The 20,470-nt window shown below is 42.6% G+C and overlaps 2 protein-coding genes and 1 long non-coding RNA gene across 3 annotated transcripts in view; 1 reads left to right on the forward strand and 2 right to left on the reverse strand.

Annotated features, from left to right (window-relative positions):
• Positions 1 to 1,647, reverse strand: part of rpl7l1 (ribosomal protein L7-like 1) — a 6,781-nt gene extending 5,134 nt beyond the window's left edge. Inside the window, exons 1-2 of the mRNA XM_088324455.1 lie at positions 1,566 to 1,647; positions 1,075 to 1,183 (exon numbers count right to left, since the gene is read on the reverse strand). Of these exons, the coding sequence (XP_088180581.1) occupies positions 1,075 to 1,183; positions 1,566 to 1,579 (123 nt within the window). The 5' untranslated portion in view covers positions 1,580 to 1,647. The remainder of the gene's footprint in view (positions 1 to 1,074; positions 1,184 to 1,565) is intronic.
• LOC148346264 (uncharacterized) overlaps positions 1 to 20,463 on the forward strand; it is a 26,379-nt gene extending 5,916 nt beyond the window's left edge. Inside the window, exons 2-6 of the long non-coding RNA XR_015848207.1 lie at positions 9,127 to 9,237; positions 11,465 to 11,559; positions 11,628 to 12,179; positions 14,095 to 14,284; positions 19,913 to 20,463. This is a non-coding gene — a long non-coding RNA (uncharacterized LOC148346264). The remainder of the gene's footprint in view (positions 1 to 9,126; positions 9,238 to 11,464; positions 11,560 to 11,627; positions 12,180 to 14,094; positions 14,285 to 19,912) is intronic.
• The window catches only part of rev3l (REV3 like, DNA directed polymerase zeta catalytic subunit), a 32,612-nt gene continuing 17,022 nt past the window's right edge, over positions 4,881 to 20,470 (reverse strand). Inside the window, exons 21-32 of the mRNA XM_088324459.1 lie at positions 19,577 to 19,695; positions 15,918 to 16,059; positions 15,607 to 15,851; positions 15,425 to 15,533; positions 14,868 to 15,074; positions 14,685 to 14,794; positions 13,645 to 13,759; positions 13,444 to 13,581; positions 11,620 to 11,810; positions 10,382 to 10,628; positions 8,507 to 8,722; positions 4,881 to 6,027 (exon numbers count right to left, since the gene is read on the reverse strand). Of these exons, the coding sequence (XP_088180585.1) occupies positions 5,887 to 6,027; positions 8,507 to 8,722; positions 10,382 to 10,628; positions 11,620 to 11,810; positions 13,444 to 13,581; positions 13,645 to 13,759; positions 14,685 to 14,794; positions 14,868 to 15,074; positions 15,425 to 15,533; positions 15,607 to 15,851; positions 15,918 to 16,059; positions 19,577 to 19,695 (1,980 nt within the window). The 3' untranslated portion in view covers positions 4,881 to 5,886. The remainder of the gene's footprint in view (positions 6,028 to 8,506; positions 8,723 to 10,381; positions 10,629 to 11,619; positions 11,811 to 13,443; positions 13,582 to 13,644; positions 13,760 to 14,684; positions 14,795 to 14,867; positions 15,075 to 15,424; positions 15,534 to 15,606; positions 15,852 to 15,917; positions 16,060 to 19,576; positions 19,696 to 20,470) is intronic.

Consider the following 20,470-nt stretch of genomic DNA (forward strand, 5'->3'; position numbering starts at 1 on the left):
GTGTTAACAAGCGAAATAAACTGCGATGGCTGCATGTGGTTGAGAGCGGTTAATACTATCATACTGAATGGTTCGCAGTGGTTTCGCCGCAGTCCTATTCCGTGTAAATTGATTATATAAGACATGGCTACACTTGTGGGTCATGTTTTGGTACATTCAGTTCCAGTGTGAAGAGTTCTGGATGAGCCACCCAATAACTCCTTGCCATCATGCCAGCAATCACTTCGGTTTAATAGCGCGGGGTTATACTGTACACCTGTATACGTTTTTAAGCATTTTTGAAGGGGCGCCGCTATGTTTTTCAGTTTTCGCGGGTGGTCTCGGTCCCCATTAACCGCAATAACCGAGGGATTACTGTATACAACATTGCATTTCGGACTGCTCTCAAACCTTGCTTGCGTGAATCAGTCATGTTGTACACCTGCTTCGCGGCCTTCAAACTTTACTGAGTACGTCATTAACAAACCAATCGACTCGCCATTCCTGAACCACTCATCCAAATTACCCGGCACAGGTTTCAGGGATTCGAACCAAGCAGCACACCACTACAACATATGCTTGTACACCGCAAACCAAACGCCTTACACTGGATATATTGTTGGATTCAACTGGGGCCTTTTTGCCATAGGAACAGGATATAGAACCAAAGTATTACAGAGAAATCAACAAACACACAAGTTTTTTTTAGCGAGTAAATCAGTTGGGTTGGATCATTTTCCTCTGTACTACAAGTCCCCCAGTTCTTTGGGGCATAAAACTATCCCAGATGAAGGAAACTAACAATTGAGTTAGATGGATGTACATGCACTAAGAGTCGGGGGAAAAAGAAAGGACTAACCCAAACATTGCAATGGGAAAACTCACAATTGGACAAAAACCTGCTGATTGTTGTGCATTTTTATAATTGGAATACTAGCAATATTCTGTATCAAATTGAAATTTAATAGTATATCCCTGGCTTGTAAAGGAACCCTTTGCGTTTCCTTGTATGTTGGTTGTTTGGGATGCATGTTGTTTCTTTTGTAATTCCACAATAAGGAGTTTGGATAATAGTTATAAGAAGTTCCTGTTCACCTTCCTTTTCTGGAGAAGTTGTTGCTTGGCCTGTGTAGCTTTGATAGCCTGGTAGGCTTTCCTCTTTTTCAAAAGAAATTCTGGGACCAACTTGATCGCCTTCTTTGACCTGAAGGAAGACAAAATAGAATTGTGATCACTTAGAGTTCTTCAACCGATATTCGATGGCTAACACGTGACAGAGACAGATTCCAAAGGCGTAGCTTCACATCGTTTGGCTTTACCACTTAAAGTTTAAATGAATAGATTTAGTGTCAACATTTAAAACCCTGAGTTTTTATCACATACACACGCTGACAATAGTCCCGAAGGAATTTAAAGCCTAGACACGATCGTGACATATGATAACGTGTTTTTAAATTAATCATTTTTGAAAATACAAACCGGAATCTTAAAACAGATTATTTAACAATCAAACGATGTTAAATTGACATTTTAGAATGAAAAATTAACGTCAGATGGACTCAGATGTAAATAAATTCAGCACGTACTCAGACTCCGCCATGTTGGTATGCTAAGGCTACTCTTGTTCGATGGTTGTAATTTCTTCTATTTATTCTAAGGGAAAGCGCCTACTAGAGGAACGGAGGGCGAATACAAAAATAGTATCGTGGAAGAAAAGTACATTGTACAGATACGAAATTTTATTTTCAAGGTACAGTATACTGTACTTATTTTTACTAGGAAAAAAAATTCACAATAAACCGTTCTTATTGTCTTACAATATTTTTTGTAACACCTTTAGAGTCACATCCCTAAATCCAAATTCATAACCAAAATTAAATGTATAAACATACTTTATTCATCCCCGTAGGGAAATTCCCACTTCCAGCAGTATCCTTTAAAGTATTTACATACTACATAAAATACACACTGTATTAAAAGATTCAGATCTACTTTATTGTCATTCTAGTACACGTGTATACAGAACGAAATGTCGATGCATCTGACCCCCACAGTTTCCTTGAATGTACAGATATAAATAATGTTGTATTGTATTTTGGCTACGTGTAGTATTTTACCATAGTGCCGATAGTGCAAGAAGAGTAGCTAACCAGATGTGCAATATGGGCAGTCAGGTTAACAAGTCAGGTACACAGTAACATTAACACTGTAACAATAACGCTGTAATTACAATAGTGCAGAGAGCAATGTGCAAGGAGTGGCAAGCTATAAAAAAAACTGCCAGTAGTGCAAAAGTCAGATTAGCAGCCGTTTAGATTTAAGTTAACTATATGTTAGATTGACCATTTAACAGTCTAATGGCCAGGGGGACTAGACTATTGCGGAGCCTGGTGGTCCTGCACCGCACACTGCAGTACCTCTTCCCAGAGGCTAGCAGAGTGAACAGTCCATGATGGGGGTGAGAGGGGTCCCCGGTAATGTTTTTTGCATGGGATAGGCAGTGCTTCTGGCCAATGTCCTGAATGGAGGGCAGTGTAGTCCCGATTATTTTCTCTGCTGTCCTCGTTACCCTCCTCACACTACCCCAGTCGGTAGCGCTGCAGCCTCCACACCACACAGAGATACAGCTGGTCAGGATACTCTCTATGGTGCCCCTGTAGAATGTAATGAGGGAGGGTGGGGGCAGGTGGGCTCTCCTCATCCTCCGCAGGAAGTACAGGCGCTGCTGTGCCCTCTTAACCAGTGATGCAGTGTTTACGGACCAGGTGAGTTTGTTTGTAATGTGCACCCCTAGGAACTTGATACTGCTGACAACCTCCACAGCCTTGTTGTTGATGCAAAGTGGGGCATGGTTGGGCTGGTTTTTCCTAAAGTCGACAATGATCTCTTTAGTTTTGTCGACATTCAGGACCAGGCTGTTGTCCCTGCACCAGCCCACCAACTGCTCCACCTCCTCTCTGTAGGCCAGGTCGTTGTCATCCCTGATGAGGCCCACCACTGTTGTGTCGTCAGCATACTTCACGATGTGGTTTGTGGCGGACCTAGGGACGCAGTCGTGTGTCATCAAGGTGAACAGCAAGGGGCTTAGGACGCAGCCTTGGGGGGAGCCCGTGCTGAGGTAAATGACATCTGAACTGTTCTGACCTATCCGCACTGATTGGGGTCTGTCACTGAGGAAGTCCAGCAGCCAGTTCCGCAGGGGGGTGTTGAAACCCAGGAGTCTCATTTTGTCTACCAGATGTTGTGGGATGATGGTGTTGAATGCTGAACTGAAGTCCAGGAACAGCATCCGCACATGGGTGTTCTTCTCCTCTAGATGTGTCAGGCTCAGGTGAAGCGCAGAGGAGATGGCATCCCTGGTGGAGCGGTTTGTCCTGTAGGCAAACTGAAAGGGGTCGAATGAGGAGGGGAGACTGGAGGTGATGTGCTCTTTAACCAGTCTCTCAAAGCACTTCATTATGATAGGAGTCAGTGCAACGGGCCGGTAATCGTTGAGTGATAAGATCTGGGGTTTCTTTGGCACTGGGATGATGTTGGCAAATTTGAAGCATGATGGTACTTTGGCTTGGTCTAGCGAGGTGTTGAAAATGTCTGTTAGTACACAAGCCAGCTGATCGGCGCACTCCCTAAGTACCCGCCCCGGAATGTTGTCCGGGCCTGGAGCCTTCCTTGTGTTGACCATTCTCAGGGTCTTCCTCACGTCAGATGAGTCCAGGTGAAGTGCTCTTTCGTCCTGATTTGGAACCGCTTTCGCTGCAGGGGTGCCGTTTTGTGCCTCGAACCTTCCAAAGAATTTGTTGAGGTCATTCAGAAAGTCCATGCTAGTGTTCTGCACTGGGGCGGTGGTTGACTTGTAACTGGTGATGGCCTGAATGCCTTTCCACATATCCCTGGTGTTGGTTGTGCTGAGGAAACGTTCCTGGATTTTTTGACTGTGCGTTCGCTTTGCTAGTCTGATAGCCCGGTTCAGGTTAGCCCTCGCTGATAACAGCGCCTCCTTGTCACCAGATCTAAAGGCAAGGTTCCGTACTTTTAGTTGTTTTCGTATTTCAGCAGTCATCCAGGGCTTCTGATTGGCACGGGTGCATATAGTTTTGTTATTGCTGACGTCTTCTGCGCATTTACTGATGTAGGCTGACACAGAAATGGCGTACTCATCTATATTTATTTTGTTGTTGTAAGTGGCAGCCGATTTAAACATGTCCCAATCAGTGCAATCAAAGCAGTCCTGTAGTGCCTCCATTGCCCCCTCAGACCACACCCTCACCTGCTTCACTGTAGGTTTTTCTCTGGTCAGCAGGGGCTTGTATGCTGGAATTAGCATAATAGAAAGGTGATCTGATGAGCCAAGATGGGGGCGGGGGGCTGCTTTATATGCACCTTTGATGTTTGTGTAGGCCAGGTCTAATGTGTTCCTACCTCTTGTAGCAAAGTTTACATGCTGATGGAAATGCGGGAGAACTGTTTTCATATTGGCCTGGTTAAAGTCCCCCGCCGCAATAAAAATGCACTCGGAGTAAGCATGCTGCAGTTCACTCACAGTTCGGTAGAGAACGTCCATTGCCTCCTTCGTATTAGATAAAAATAGGGTAATATGCAATGTGGGGGTGTGGTTTAATGTGGGCTTTTACTCCCCCGGGTGGAATTAAAGAGCCTTATAGCATGAGGAAGAAATTATCTCCTCAGTCTATCGCTGAAGCATGACACTTTTTTTGGCAGTGTTTTCTTAAGAAAACCACTATATTTGGCCAATGGAAATTCCCTTTGAAGATGATTCGAAATCATTTTTTTTTTTCGAATCCGAGGTCAAAATATATAAAAAATCTGATAGTTTTGCAAACCCTTAGTGATTTTTTTATTTCAAGTGTGTTTGGTGTAAAAATATGAGACTCATACAAACCTTTAAGTAAGAAAATCTTTGAAAACATTGACTTTTTATTAGGTCGATCCACAGCAATAAGTAAACAAAGAAATAGTTAAAAAAACAATCAATGCTCGTGATCTTTACACATCAAACTTTCAATAGGACAAATAGACACACGTAATCCAAACACAGTATTGCAACAGTCCCAGTTGAAACAAACAAACAAAAACGATTCACGATGTGCCAACGGACATGTTTACATTCAAAATGGCCCTGGGTGCAGTTTAGAAAAAAAAACACACCCGGCTGAGGATGTCATTGGTTTAATGCTGATACAACGTACACGAGTACCGTATTTTCCGGACCCTAAGAAGCACTTCAAAACACAAAAGCGGCATGAAATTTGAAAGTGCAACTTCATTTTTGTGATCGATCGATCGAAAAACACAGCTCACCTAAATTTCCAAACATTGTTTGCAACCGGAATCGAACCCGGGTAGCGGTGGTGAAAACGCTGAAACCTAACCACTCGAGCGCCAGTGATATAGGTAACCTACAAAAGGCATTTGACTTTATCCCATTATCACAGTGCCAGAAAAAAATGTTATATGAATAAATGCACAGTCTGATTCATGCACAGATAGAGTTGTGTCCCTTTGTTGTGCTTTTTTTGTGTTTATGTGTTTTTCAGGATGATTTTCCGTTTTCTCCATTCTCTAACATTTGTTCTTGGCAATGTGAGCAACTTTGGTTCGATTCCTGTTGCATACAATGTTTTGCAATATTAGTCAACGACGTCATGCGCCTTATAGTCCAGTGTGCCTTATGCATAAAAAACGTATTACAAAAGACAATTTTTGGGGAAAAATGCACCTCGTCATCCGGTGTGCCTTATAGTGCAGAAAATACGGTACATGAAAGTGGACTTCCTTTTCGTCGTCCACAAATACGAAAACGAACCCTATGAGGGAGGCTCGGAACACACAACACTTGTATAACAAATACCGAGGAAACGCGACGAGAACCCGAAGCGGTTGGCTCGATCACAAATCGTGAAGCAGCTGCCGGAGGTACGCCGTCCCCGCCGCTTGCCGATTGGCTGCGCTCCGCTTGTAGAGGACAGGACAGTCCAATGACACGCACGGAACCGGACGCTGGGCGGTGCCGCAGCAGTTCTGGCAGATCTGGCAAAGCACAAACATGGTTAAAGCTTCGCGCGCAATTGATGACATTCGAGCGGGGGAATTTGGCGTTGAGCCCGTCGGCTGCATGTCTGAAGCAAGCGTTTCATATCACGCGATCGTTCAAGATGGAGACTATGAGAGCGATTATGAAAACAAGCACATATTTACTACTGCGCTGCAAGAAATGGCGAGCGGGAGCTGCGTGGCATAAAATGTGAGCCCTATATTTCTAGACGACAGCGCCAGGGCAACCATACAGTGGAGAACAGTGCCAGATTGCAACAAGGATGTAAGAAGTTGTCTTTTTGTGTTAAGAACGGTGATTGCCACAGTAACTGACAAAACTGGATTGTCATCGTTTCTTGAAGGAAACTCCAGCGAATAGACAATGAGTCCGATGAGACTGAAAGGGAAGTGTAGCAAGTTTGACGGACAACTTTCCCTGCTATTCAATTCAGGCGTATGAATTGAGGACTTTTGCTAATTTGAGGGGGGAGTTGAAATATCACGAATATGTCGTAAACATGTGATTAAGTACCACCAAACTCCTGCCATATGTAGAAATAAATTCATACCTACTAAAGTATGCCATATGAATAAATTAACAGATAAATAAATCACGTAATACCATAACATATGACATAAATGAAATTTATTCATTTATTTCGCCTTTTTTTTTTTTCAAATATATTTCGTCGGATATTTAATTGTTTATCTTGTCACGTCTTTTGTCATTTAATTATCTCGGTATTCATTTTGTCTTGTAGCTTGTCGTTCCTGCGTTGGGTGTATCTTGTTATTTATTTATTTCAGGATTAATTTTGTCATGTATTGTGTCGTTTATTTCTTTGTGTATTCCGTCTTGTATTTTGTCGCACCAAAATGTGATTCAAATCCGGGGGCTTGTCTGTTTATCACTGACTAAGTGATAAACCGGTAGGTGAAAAGCTCAGCCAGTTTCACCAGATGCCTTATTCGAATAAACATTTTTTTTGTGACAAAATACACAAAAAAATAAATGCTGAAATAAAGAAATGGCAAAATGCAATAATGAATTGCATGCATGCTATATATTAAGGTATGACATGATTTATTGATGTGTCTATTTCTTTATATGGTATATATAGGGCTTATACGTATAGGTATTTATCTATTTATCTTTATATATGGCACTATTGGTCTACCCACTTTACCATATGCATGAAGCTTTATGCTGCATTCCAGAAAAGTGCGAGGTTGGAGTTTTCCAAGCTCTGACCTACAGAAAAGACATGTACCCTGATTTCGCGACCAGTACCTCCCACCTCGAATGTCCTTCCAATATTTTCCTGGTTAAATGTTGGAAAGACTTCCCACTTCCTTGGATTACCGTATTTTCCGCACTGTAAGGCGCACCTAAAAGCCTTTATTTTTTTCAAAAGCTGACCATGCGCCTTATAATACAGTGCACCTTATATATGGATCAATATTAAGTCGCAAAGTCTTGCAACTAAGGCAAGCAGCCGCCGACTCGATTTTCCCCCGAAGGCGAAGTCTTCCGCGGTGTATTCTGGGATTTATATACCGGCGTTTCATTTTCTAACCAATGTGTCAATCATCATTTGAATCAGTCACTATTGGCTAAAGTTATTCGGAGGTAAAGGGGCGGATCCTTTTTATCATTTACAGGCTCGCATAGGCTAAAGGGGCGAAACAAAGCCTGCAATTGGCCGAAAAAGATGAATGTGAATCACAGGTTGGGTTGCACTACGGCATAGAGAAAACATTTTTTACAAGTCTGTATTTGTAAATATTTTACTCTCCTGGATTTACTACACTCACGGTTGTAAGAAGACCATGGGTACGTATCATTATTGAACGTGATGGCTGCAAGAGAACTTAGGTGAGCTATGCGGCTTTATATTTTCACTGTATCTTGTTTTAGAACAATCTTGATGTTTCTGTGATGAGTCTATTTTTAAACTCAATTCAATTCAAAGTGTTTATTGTCATATGCACAGTAAAGAACCCAGTTTCCCTGCACAGTAAAATTCTTACTTTGCTGTCCACACAGTTGCCAGCAAAAAATAAAATAGAAACTAAGAAATGTTTGGCATTTCTTGAATCCCAAGACTTTAACCTTCCGAATGACATTTGGAACGATGCATTTGAGTGATTGGTGACATCGTACAGACACTGTTTCCGTACATGTCTGAGACACTTATTTGCTTCTTTGCAAGCGTTCAGAATGTTAAAGGGGTAATAAGTTTGACTGAACTATCTGACTGTTTTGTCGACGTTCCCATTGTAGCGCCTTATGATCCCGTGCGCCTTATGTATGGAAAATATAGGACCAAAAACTATTTTTGGGGAGTGCGCCCTATAACCCGGTGCGCCTTATAGTGCGCAAAATACGGTACTTTAAAGTACAACTTCCTACTTTGCTGGAATGCATCTTTAGAATGTTGGAAATAAACGAGCAAGCGGTGTTTATGCTAACCTGCATGAGCTGCTCCAGTCTGCGCTCTCGCTGCCGGATGTCCTGCTGGAGGGTGACGGCGACGCGTTGCGGGCATGCCCGGCAGGGGGCGCACACGCCCAGCTGGGTGAGCTCGCCGCATACGGGGCAGTGTAATGTGCTGAAGTAATGGCGAATGGTGCCTTTCCTTGACGAATCCTCCCCGCCCACGCCTGGCGGGGAACACGCCTTCTGGATCTGCACAAATTTATAGGAAAAAAACTTTATTGTGAGCAGGGTTCGCACACCTTTGTCATGGCCAAATTAAAGCACTATTTAAGTACTTTCAAAACCTAATTTGGGGTGAATCATGTACCCTAAAATTCAGACTATAAGCCGCGACTTTTTTTCCAAAGTGTTCAACCCTGCGGCTTATGCAAGGATGTGGCTAATTAAAGCATTTTTTCCAATGGCCGCCAGGGGGCACCCGAGCAGTAAATGTAAGAGTGAGACGCGTTGAATATATGTGTGGAGGAAGATGCAAGTTTAAAGTAACTTGGCGCTTTGTGCATGACTACAACTAGCATGAACAGAACCTCATCAAGGAAAAGTTGTCAATCGAAAGGGGAGGGCTAAATACCATAATGGGAATCATTTTACAGGTAAACGGCGTTTTGGAGTCACGCGGTTGGATTTTCTGGATTGTCTTTGACGCGACGAAGCCAGTTTTGCTGACAGTCAAATAAGTCAAGAGAGGATCAGAGGACATATTGGTGAGTTATTGTTTTCAAGTATCTTGTTACAGACGGAGTATCTTTAGAAATGGTCATCATGTATTGAATGTGAAGATGCTGCACTTTCCAATGATATGTGACATGACGTATTTCAGTGACTTGTGACATCATACGGACGCGTATTTGATTATCAAAAGTGAGCCATCGTAACGTTAAGGGGTTAAAGAATCGTATATTTTAAAAACTTTTTCTGTGTACCGTCTTTCTTTGTAAATATCTCATGTTATATTGTGGGCACGTGCGGTTTATTGTCAGGTGCGGCTTATGTATGTACAAAATGTTTTTTTTGTTTTTTTTTAATGAACCTTGGGGGGGACCTTATCATAAGGTGCGCCTTATAGTCCGAATATTTTATTTATCTTGGATTTTTGACTGATTGATTTCAAAATTTTTTTCCCACTCGTCATTATATGCAAGGTTACAAAGTTAGAAAATCAACAGCTTTGATTAACAATTGACAGGCAAAATGAAAAAAAGGACAGACAGTAAAAATCTGTTTCTTATCTCGGTCCTGCCTCCTAAACAACTAGAACACTTTTCCCACTATTCATGTAAATCCTTTAATCTTACGTTTGCAATTACCAGACATATGTTTTTTAGATCTTGAGTAAATCGTAAATATATTTGTGGATCTGAGAAAATACGTTTGTAAATATTTTTGAGACAAATCTCTCCCCATATAGGTGTTGGGTAAAATGCCGGTAATATGTAGCTTATATTTTCAGTTGCGGGAAGTTCTTCCCATTACAATTTATCACTGGGAAACGCTACTATTATTTTTTTGCATTGTCCGTGATAAATGTCCAATTTACTCATAATTCTTGCACTCATACACGTTTATAGTGGCCTGTTTAGGAGTAGTATCCACCTGTCCTTTAGGGGGCAATGGTGCTTCATAGGACAATACCGTACAAACTAATGCCAGCTGCTATTAATTACCAGAGAATAAATGCAAAGCCACGAGAGAGCAGTTTTAGCTTCATTTTTAAGCAGACGTCTTGAGAAACACGGCAACAAGTACCTCACCCAAAATTCAAGCACATTTCAAGCCTTGGAAACACATCATTAAAATTCAAGCCTTTCCAAGGATTTCAAACACTCGTATGAACCCGAGCAGTCTCACCCTGGGCAGCTCCTGGTACCACCCGAGCACGTCGACGCCGATGAGCTGGAAGACGCGCCCGAGGGGCGGCAGGATCTGCTTTCCGACATAGTAGGTGGCGTTGAGGCGGAGGTTGGCGTCCCTCAGCACGTCCAGGGGCCGGCGCACCAGCTGGATGAGGGGCACGCCCGGGGGGCCGTACACGATCACGTAGGGGACGCGTTCGCCCACGCGGGGCTCCAGCCGACGGTCGTACGCCGTCATCCGTCTGAGGACACGCAGAGGGACGCTAAGCAAAATTGTGGCTAACGTTTTACACGCGAGCATAGATCTCTTTGCTACAAAAGGCTTGCTCGGCATATCACGGGAAATCCGGGTTATGAGCATTCCCAGAGAAGCGAATGAGTTAATATCTATGCCAAGGGTGGGAAACTCGCGGCTCCTAGGATAATAGTATAAGGCCCCCGCCTTAACATGAAAGTTAAAGGGACAGTGTGTATTATTTTTCCACTAGATGTCTTTGTATTCTGTCGTGCCACCGAAAACGAATGCTAAAAGCAAAGCGGAAGGAGACAAAATACAGACTCTAAGTGACCAAAACACACCCCATTACTTCTGAAAAGAAGAGAAATAAGAAAAGAAAAAGATGTCATAAAAGGTATTACAACGACCAGTGGTGTGACTGCGCTTTTAAATTTGCAAACTACTCTTCATGGCAAAATGGAGGGACTTGTTTACAGCCATTCCTCCCAGACGACAGCAGGGTTGGGTCTGGTTAGTACTCAGATGGGAGACCGCCCGGGAATAGCAGGTGCTGTAAATAGGTCATTTGACGCACGCTCTGCCGCAACAGCACTGACAGCGCTTTGCTTCATTACAAGAAAAGAAAAACCGCATGCTGTAAAAGAATGTTTGTGTGTACGTTCATTGAAATTTGAAGTGTAGAGAAGGTGCCCACTCACTCCTCTTGCATCACGCATACACCTCCGACTTCCTCTGTGCTCATAATAAACTTATTGTTATTGCATTACTGTTTTTTATGTTCAATTCCTATTTGAATGTGGTTTTAGTAATCAAGAAGATGTGTATTATGTCTTTATTTAGGGTTAACTCGTATTCCTTTGGAAGTCTGGAACGGATTTATTCGTTTTCACATTTTTAATATCGGGAAAATGTGCCGGTATCACGAGCAATATGAGGTAAGAGCAGAATCCTGGAACGAATTCAGTTCGTAAGTAAGGGTACCACTGTATTCTCACCTGGTGAGCTCTAGCGCCGGGACGCAGGCGCCGGGCCGGTAGGAAGCGGCGCCTCTGTACTCTTTGGCGAAGGTCAGATCCTGCATGCTGGCGCGGCCGTCCAGGACCTTCAGGCACTGACGCTGGACAAACTGCTTGACCTGGCTGATGTCGCGGGTCTCAAAAAGAAGCTTGATGGAGCGCTCCAGGATCTGGTCAAGTAAAGTTAAATTTATTTGTTTGGCTACTAATCACAAAATGTCTTAAAGGACTGCACAGGTTCCAATGACACCATCCCCTGATCTGTAACCAACATGCGGGCAAGGGGAAATTCAAAACCCCAGCACGAGAAAAATAAGAAACCTTGAGAAAGGACCGCACATGAGATCATTGCCTGTCCAGGATGACTGCACTAGATTTGGATCTGAGCTAGAGCTTAAGACCGGGCCTAAAAATATCCAGCCGAGCCCTACCAGTGTTGTTCAGTGATAGATGTGGAAAGAGGAAGCGGCGCATCTTCTGCTGTGACACAGAGGATGACATTTTTTGAGTTTTCCTGATTTGGAGTTCAACTGAGTTTGGTAAGCATGTTCTTCATAGTAAATTGATCTAAATAATTAAACTTCGGCACCAAAGTGCGCATTTCGGCGGCAATCTGCAGCGCCGAAGTGCATTACTCAAATAAAATTACTGTTGCTTCTGAAAAATGTTACTCAAGTAGAAGTAAAAAAACAATCATTTTGCAAGAGAGAAGCCCGCCCGATTTAATGAATGATGTTTTAAGCCCAAACCCAACATGAGTTTCAGGAATTCCGGGTTCGGGCCCAAGAACATACCTGTAATCTGAGCACAAAATTGTTCGGCCTTTGTTGACAATCAAGTCGCAAAATAGTAGCAGTAGTTTGTTTTATTGATTCATCCATTTTGCATTCATTTAGTCTTGCAGTAATTTTAGTTTTTGTTTCATTGCTGTTCAATCATTTGTTTTATCCATCCATCCATTATCTGCACCGCTTATCCTCAATAGGGTCGCGGGGGTGCTGGAGCCCATCCCAGGTATCTTCGGGCAGTGGGCAGGGGACACCCTCAACTGCTTGCCAGCCAGTCACAGGGCACACAGAGACAGACAATTCGCTCGCTCATTCACACTTTAGGACAATTTGAACCGGCCAATTAACCTGACATGCATGTTTTGGGAATGTGGGAGGAAACCCGCGCAAGCATGGGGAGAACTCCGCACAGGAGGTTCGATCTCATGACCTCAGAACTGTGGCCCACACGCGCTAACCACTGCACCACCATGCTGCTCATTTGTAATATTGATTATCTAATTATAAATCAACCATGCATGTATTTGATTATCCATTTATTTTTGTGATAATTTATTTGCTTTCTGGGTTAGTTACTTGTTATTCATGTATTTATATGTGTATTTATTTTATTCCTCATTTATTTATTTTGTTGATTAATTATTAGCTGCATTCATTATGTATTCTTCAGTTATTATTAACTTTTAATTTTTTTTTTTTTTTTTTAGCAAATATGCAATATTAGTGCAATATTATTTGGGAATTTATCAAAGCTAAAATGGCCCTTCAACTTTATTGTGATATCAACATCAAATTAGTCAGAAATTAGTTAGTTAGTTAGTTACCCCAGAAATGTTATTTAAAAATTATTTTGTTTTCATTCTATTTGGTTTTCAGCTAGGCGGTTCTCATTTTATGGTTTCCAGTTTCGGACAAAAATCTATGTTTTTTTTCTACGGCGGAATGCAGGAATTTAGCAAAAAAGGAAAAGATACGATCGGCACCAGGAGGGATGCAGCCGGGCTTTGCCCGTTACCTTGGCAACAGCCGGGCATCCGTCTCTCCGCACCGTCTCGATCCCTTTCGCGTCGTAGACGGGTTCTTTCTGCTCCAAGCTTTCGTACATGTAGCCGGCGTAGCGCTTCTTGGTCTGGAGCACGCAGGGCAGGTAAACCTGGGGAGGGCGGAGCCGGATGTAAAAACAGGGCAGGGTTAAGGAAAATAAGACGAGACCTACCTTTTCAAATTTCAACTTGACCGGCTTTGGATTGGTGGCCGTCACCGCCTCGGCTATCTCCTCGCCGATCTTGAAGGCCTGCTCTTTGGTGGCGCCTTTCAGCAGGACGAACATGCTGGGGAAAGATGGCTAAATTGTTTCTGACACTGTTTTCAAGGCCAAATTCAGGCACTTTTTAAGGACTTTTACAGCCTATGTTACAATTTCAACACATTCAAGATTTTTAGATCTTGAGTATATCGCCAATACATTTGTGGATTCCAACAATATTTTTGAGACGTATCTCTCCCCATATCGGTGTTGCGTAAGAATATAAAATGTAGCTTACATTTTCAGTTGCAGGAAGTTCTTCCTATTACAATTTACCACAGAGGGAAAGGCTACCTTCAATTTTTAGATGGCTCATAATAAATCCTTGCACTAATACACATTTCCTGGTGCCCTGTTTAGGTGCATCATGCACCTGTCCTGTAGGAGGCGACAACACTTCATAGGGCAATGCCATACAAACTAATGTCAGCTGCCGTAAATCACGAGGGAAATCCAATGGCACCACAGAGCAGTGTCAGCTTCAATTTTGAGCGGACTTGTTGACAACATGGCAAAGATTTCAAACAATTACAAGCAATTCACCCAAAATGTAAGCCCTTTTCTATTTTTGACAGAACATTAAAATTCAAGCATTTAGCGATTGTTTGTATAGTCTGTTTTCTAGCCACGGTTAATTAAAATAGCATCTTTATACCTGTCCTCTTTGGCACCATGCTTTGGGGGGCGAAGGCGCGTCACCTGACATGAAAACTAATGCCAGCTGCCGTTAATTGAGGGAAGAAGAAATGCAAATGCTAGCGTGTGGCATTCATTTGCAGCAAACTTAATGCGTGGTCTATCGAGTCGGACTAATGAGAAATATGGGAACCGCATTTACAAGCTTTACACGCAAAAGTTAAGCACTTTGCAAGCCTTTTCAAGCACACGTACTAACAATGATCTTTGCGGGCTTTTAACGACTTAAAAAAAAAAGTGACAAGGCCAGTTACCTGTCGGTGTCCCCGTAGACCACTCTGGCCCCCCATTTTCGGGTGTCGTTGACCAGCTTAATGGCCCTCTCCAACGTCTCTCGGGCCTTGTGGACGATGCTGTCACCCACCTGCACGGGAAGAGCATTTTTCCGTTTGCCCGCTTTCCCGGTGTCTGTTTGCCCGTTTTCCCGCCCAACTTACTTCCACGCTCGGCATGCGCCCCGAGTAGTTGGCGGCGGCGTAGCCGAAGGTGACGTTAGCGATGAGCTTGAGGCCCATCTGGCGGGCGTGCAGCAGCTTGCTGAGCGCTTTGTCCTGCTTGTACGTCTTCATGGAGCGCTTGACCATAATGCGCGTGCACAGGATTTCCTCCAGCATGCTCGGGAGGACGCCGCGCCGCACGGACGCCTGCGCGGTACGGATAGAGCGCTGCCTTGTCAGTGGGGGCGGGGCTTAGATCAAGGACGATTACCTCATCACTTCAGGAACTTTCACTTTAGGGTGTACTCGCTTTTGTTGCAAAGGGTTTTAGTTATTGATGGCTATATTTTGATTTTTTGAAAGGGTTAACATTTATTTCCACTTCTATAAAAGCTTGACTTATTTTGATTGCGTCAAAAATATGTTTCTTCTGTGTTGTTCCAAAAAACATTATAATGAAATCTCTGCAGAAAGGTGAGATTTGTACTCACTTCTGGATATTGTGTATATACGTATTTAATGTATATGTCAATATCGAACACTTTGCCGTGTCCTACCTTGACGAAAGCGACGCCATTGGGTGACACGGTGATGTCGTTTCGGAGCTGGTAGAGGAGCTCCGGGGGAACCCGCAGCGATGTGCAGCCGAATTTGAACTCGTCTGGCCTAAAAAATAAAATAAATACAAAATACATCCGTCTCATCTTCAAGCGAAAGCGAGCCGTTCCGTAGACCTTACGTTCCCAGGTGGTCGACGTGTCCCAGGCAGGTAGAATAGCAATAATTGTATGCGATGACAACAGACGGGTAGAGCGACTGGAAGTCCAGCACCAGCACAGAGTTGCTGTAGAAGCGCGACTCAGGTTCCATAATCAGGGGGAGACACTGCGGTGCCCTCTGCTGCGCCCTCTGCTGCACGCTAGGCGTCACTGCGATGTAGTTGAGCGGCTTAGCCACGCGTAGCATCATCGATTCCACGCGGTACTTGAGGGTAAAGAAAAACCCTGTCAGGATAAGCAGTGGGAAAAGCAAAACGTTTTACCCGGTTACCTGTGAGCCTCGCGTCAGAACGTGGTAGAACTGGATCCCGAAGAGTCGGGCCAGCTCGCTGGTTCTGCCGATGATGTCTTGCTGCTGCAGGAGGTGTACGGTGCCGATCACTCTGCTCATGTAATGGTCTACCACCCTCCACCTAAAGTCACATGACGAGTACGTAAGCTATGTACCGTATTTTCCGCACTATATGGCGCACCGTGTTATAAGGCGCACCTTCAATGAATGATATATTTTAAAACTTTTGCCATACATAAGACGCACCCCATTATAAGGCGCTATAAGTACATGCTGGTTTAAGATCAGGTAATTGTGCAATTTTGTAATTGTAATCCTGTGCAGTCCTTCGAGACATTTTTGTGATTAAGGGCTATTTACGGTAAATAAATGTGACTTGACTTGACTACAGTAGAGAATGTAGTTACGTTATGCAACCTCTAGATGTTGCCACGCTAAAGGGAATGTCAACAGAACATTCAAAAAGGTCAAACTTTATTGTTAACAAACGAAGTCAGCTGGCAGTTGCTGTGAAACAGTAGTTCGAGTACGGATGGATAGATTGCATCTTTTCATAAAACGAAAGCACCAAGTAGGACCACCCCTGAATTCTTTAATATTGAGTTCCTGTGCCAGCGCTGTTGCCTTCATACGTATAGTTATCGTACTGACACTTCTGCTTGCCGCTCTTTGTTGAACAACCCACTGTTCAAGTGTCTCCTCTAACTCTGGCCATCTTGGTTTATTGCCACGGAAACTTTGTTGAGTTTTCCTTACTTGGCGGAGCTTATCTTAATCCTTTCTCCACTTCCGTACCATCGATTAATTTATGTTTAACTCTCTCGCTGCCGCTCTATTGCCGTGTTGTGCTTGCGTGACTGATCGCCTTGAGTTTAAACTCGGCGTTGTACGCGTGTCTCTTAACAGGAGCCATTTTTTTTTATACAAATGCACGTATGAAAGAGAATCGTTGTTTAATATTTCCCAGTATGCACAGCGCGAAAAATGGAGTCGGCGGCTGTTTCTCGTAGTTGCGAGACCTTGCGAATTTAATATTGAGCCATATATAAGGCGCACTGTGTTATAGACCTAAGATTTATGGCCCGAGCCCGAACCCGAACCCGAGGCAATTTCGGGCCGGGTCGGGCCTGAAATGTCAGTCATACGGTCGGGTCGGGTTCGGTCCTGCTTTTTATTTTTTATTTTTTTTTATTTTTTAAATTAATTAATAATTATAAATATATGTTCATTAAAAATATATACTTAAACTATGTATGGATACTAGACCAAGGAATATAGTAAATCAAATAAATATTATTTGTGTACAATTAGTTGTGATTGCGGAAATCATAGCGTACAGTGACGTTGGTGACTTTTCCATCCGCATTAACAAACGCATTTTGTAAAATACGATCGCGCTTTATTGTTTAAATAAACGCGTTATATAGACTAGAATCTCCCAATTATTATAATTAGCTCGCTTTATTTTGTTTTAAAGCGTATTATATAGAATACGATCGCTTTTGTCGGAAGCGTACATTGACGTTGGTGACATTTTCATCCGCGTTAAAAAATGCAATTTGTAGAATACGATCGCGCTTTATTGTTTAAATAAACGCGTTATATAGACTAGGATCTCCCAATTGTTATAATTAGCTCGCTTTATTGTTTTAATAAGCGTTTTATATAGAATACGATCGCTTTTGTCGGAAGCGTACATTGACGTTGGTGACATTTTCATCCGCGTTAAAAAACGCAATTTGCAGAATAAAATCACGCTTTATTGTTTAAATAAACGCGTTATATAGACTAGGATCTCCCAATTATTATAATTAGCTCGCTTTATTGTTTTAATAAGCGTTTTATATAGAATACGATCAGGGGGGGGGGGGATTTACATAGGAGTCGGAAAAGGGCACAACACGTCAACACCCGCTTAATGAAAGTGCTGCGCTAAAATCTTAAGGACGTACTACTACTGCTGCTGTGGATTATGGCCCAATGATCAAGTCGTCAAAATGACGGACGCCCTTAAATGTTTTCGCTACCTCAAAAAAAAAAAACCGTCAATGACAGATTGTCGCTTAATGTAACATCTGCAGTGCAGACACAGAAATATAAAAGATGTAAATGTTTATACAGTTTTATTTAACTTAGGCCTAGATGTTGTAACAAAAGGCAGAGTTTAATTTGTTATCATAAATCACCCCTCCTTATAAATAAAATATGTAATTTCGGGCCCCCTCGGGCCGGGCCAGCAAATCCAGTTAATTAGTCGGGCTCGGTCCGGGTCGGGTTTAATACCCCTCGGGCCTGCGTCGGGCTCGGGTGCTTTTTTTTGGCCCGATCTTACCTCTACTGTGTTATAAGGCGCATGGTCAGCTTTTGAAAAAAAATTTGACTTTTAGGTGCGCCTTATAGTGCGGAAAATACGGTACTAGTTTTCGACACGTTTTTGTGTGACAAACAGCTCTCCGGTTGTTTACGTTGCATCCTTTCAGATCAGGTCATCATGCAACACAGCAACATAGCAACTATCATATAGTTTGATAGCGTTTGAATGCCGCAGGAAACAACCAGTGTCGTCAACGAAAGAAACGGTTCTATGAACCGACTCTTGGAAGAGAATAAAGGGAGCCGGCTCCCCACCAGTCAATAGCTGGTTCCCTCCAAGATGCCCTTTTTCTCTTGTGATTGGTCAATATGCATTTTGGGGGGATTCTGTGTTGTTGATGTTTTTGGAGCATAAAAAAGGTTAAAATTGTCTTGTACTTTATCAGTTTTTTTTGTAGATTTATATTTTTATTCTATGTCCTGTGTTTTTCAGTGTTAATTTACATAAAAATGTTTATTGTTTTTTCTTCTTTTATCTCCATGTTTACTTTTGTTATTGATTTTTTTTTTCTATGGTTTCTTTTTTCTTCACATTTGTCTTTTGCTTGTATTTTTCCCCCTTTTTGAGTCATTCCTTGCATCATTTTACACAGTAATTGGCAATGTGGGGAATAAAGCAACAAAAACAACCTGAAGAGCCGTTTGGGACCTGAAAGAGTCGGCTCTTTTTTGTGAGCCCAGACGAAAAAGCCATTTCTTAAAAGTAAATAGTCTGAATTCCCATCTTTACAAGTAAACTCCAGTCAAAGATGTCACCAGGGTGTTTCGTATTTGCTCCGAAAATTTCAAATTCTTTGACGAACAATTTATTTTAAAGTAACAAAAATAGTTACTTTCCCTGGTAATTTGTTACTCTGCCCAACACTACCTGATAAAGTGGATATAAGGACTAACTTCAGCTTCTTGGTGCACTCGTTATCAAAAGCTATTTAGTTCTTGTTTATTTATATACTTCTTACCCATAAAAACGGCTGCACAGGCCACCATTACAACGTCCCCTGATCTGAAAGCTACACGAAGGTAAAACTCAAAAACCCAAACATGAGGAAAATGGAGAAACCTTAAGAAGGGGCCTCACATGTGGTAACCCCCCTTTTCTGGTTGACCAGGCTGCAATGGACGTTGCAAGGGCATCAACATCCATTACACAGCAATCCTTTCAAGCTCATGTCTACTTTTTATGATTTTGTTCAACTCTTCTAAAAATTGGGGTACTGCTTACGTAAATGCGGCACAAGCCCACGAGTGAAGAGATGAAAACCCACCTGCAGAGGTCAGTGTGGTGATCGAACCAGTCCGACAAGGTGCGAGGGCTGTACAAGGGGAAGCGCTGGTGGAGCACGTGGAAGGCGACGTTTTCGTAGCTGTAGTTGTTCAGCGTCACCTGGAGGGTAAAACATAACGTCGGCTGAGTGGGAGGCATCACGGAAATCAATACGTCGACATGGAAATACTACAAGACAAAACTGTTATATCTATTCCATGATAAAGTTCTTTGTCATTTAATGTCATAATTTTGGAATTTTCTCTTTCAAAACCGCACGTTTAAATACCAAGTGCGAGCGGCTACTGAGAATCACTGTTTTCACTATTGCCCCCAGGAGGATTGATAGGAGAACTGCGTGCCTTGTGTCAAAGTAAAGGAAAACAAGGAGGACTTTTACAAGTATGTTGTCTTTTGAAAAGGAGGAGTGAATGGTCTTCATTTAAAGGGTAAGATAATGTTTTAAAGGTGGCATTGTGCATATTTTGACCACATGTCGCAGTACTTTGTAGTGCGATCAAAAACGAGTTGTACAAACCACAAGGAAGAATGCAAAATACAGAGACTCATTTCTTTGGCAAGCCTTTTGTGAGGTTTTTGATTTTTTTTGGGTAGCCGTAGGAGAAGAATGGCCGACAATAATGCCAACTCCCTCTGGGTGAGGCTCATGTTACGTAAAATAAATAATTTTATTTTTTATATTAAAAAATAATGCTTTATATAATAGTTAATGCGCTAATTTACATGATTCAAATTGAATCTTTTCTTCCGGCGCCGTCACGAATGGCAGCCACTCCAGCAGCTCCCGTGTTATTTTCGATTGTTCTCGATTGTTCTCAGCTCAGGGATGCTGCTGGAAATGTGAATTTCCCTTCGGGGATGAACAAAGTATCTA

Source organism: Urocampus carinirostris, chromosome 20 (genome assembly GCF_059441175.1).
Source record: "Urocampus carinirostris isolate Australia breed hairy pipefish chromosome 20, RoL_Ucar_1.0, whole genome shotgun sequence".
NCBI classification, from domain to species: Eukaryota; Metazoa; Chordata; class Actinopteri; order Syngnathiformes; family Syngnathidae; genus Urocampus; species Urocampus carinirostris.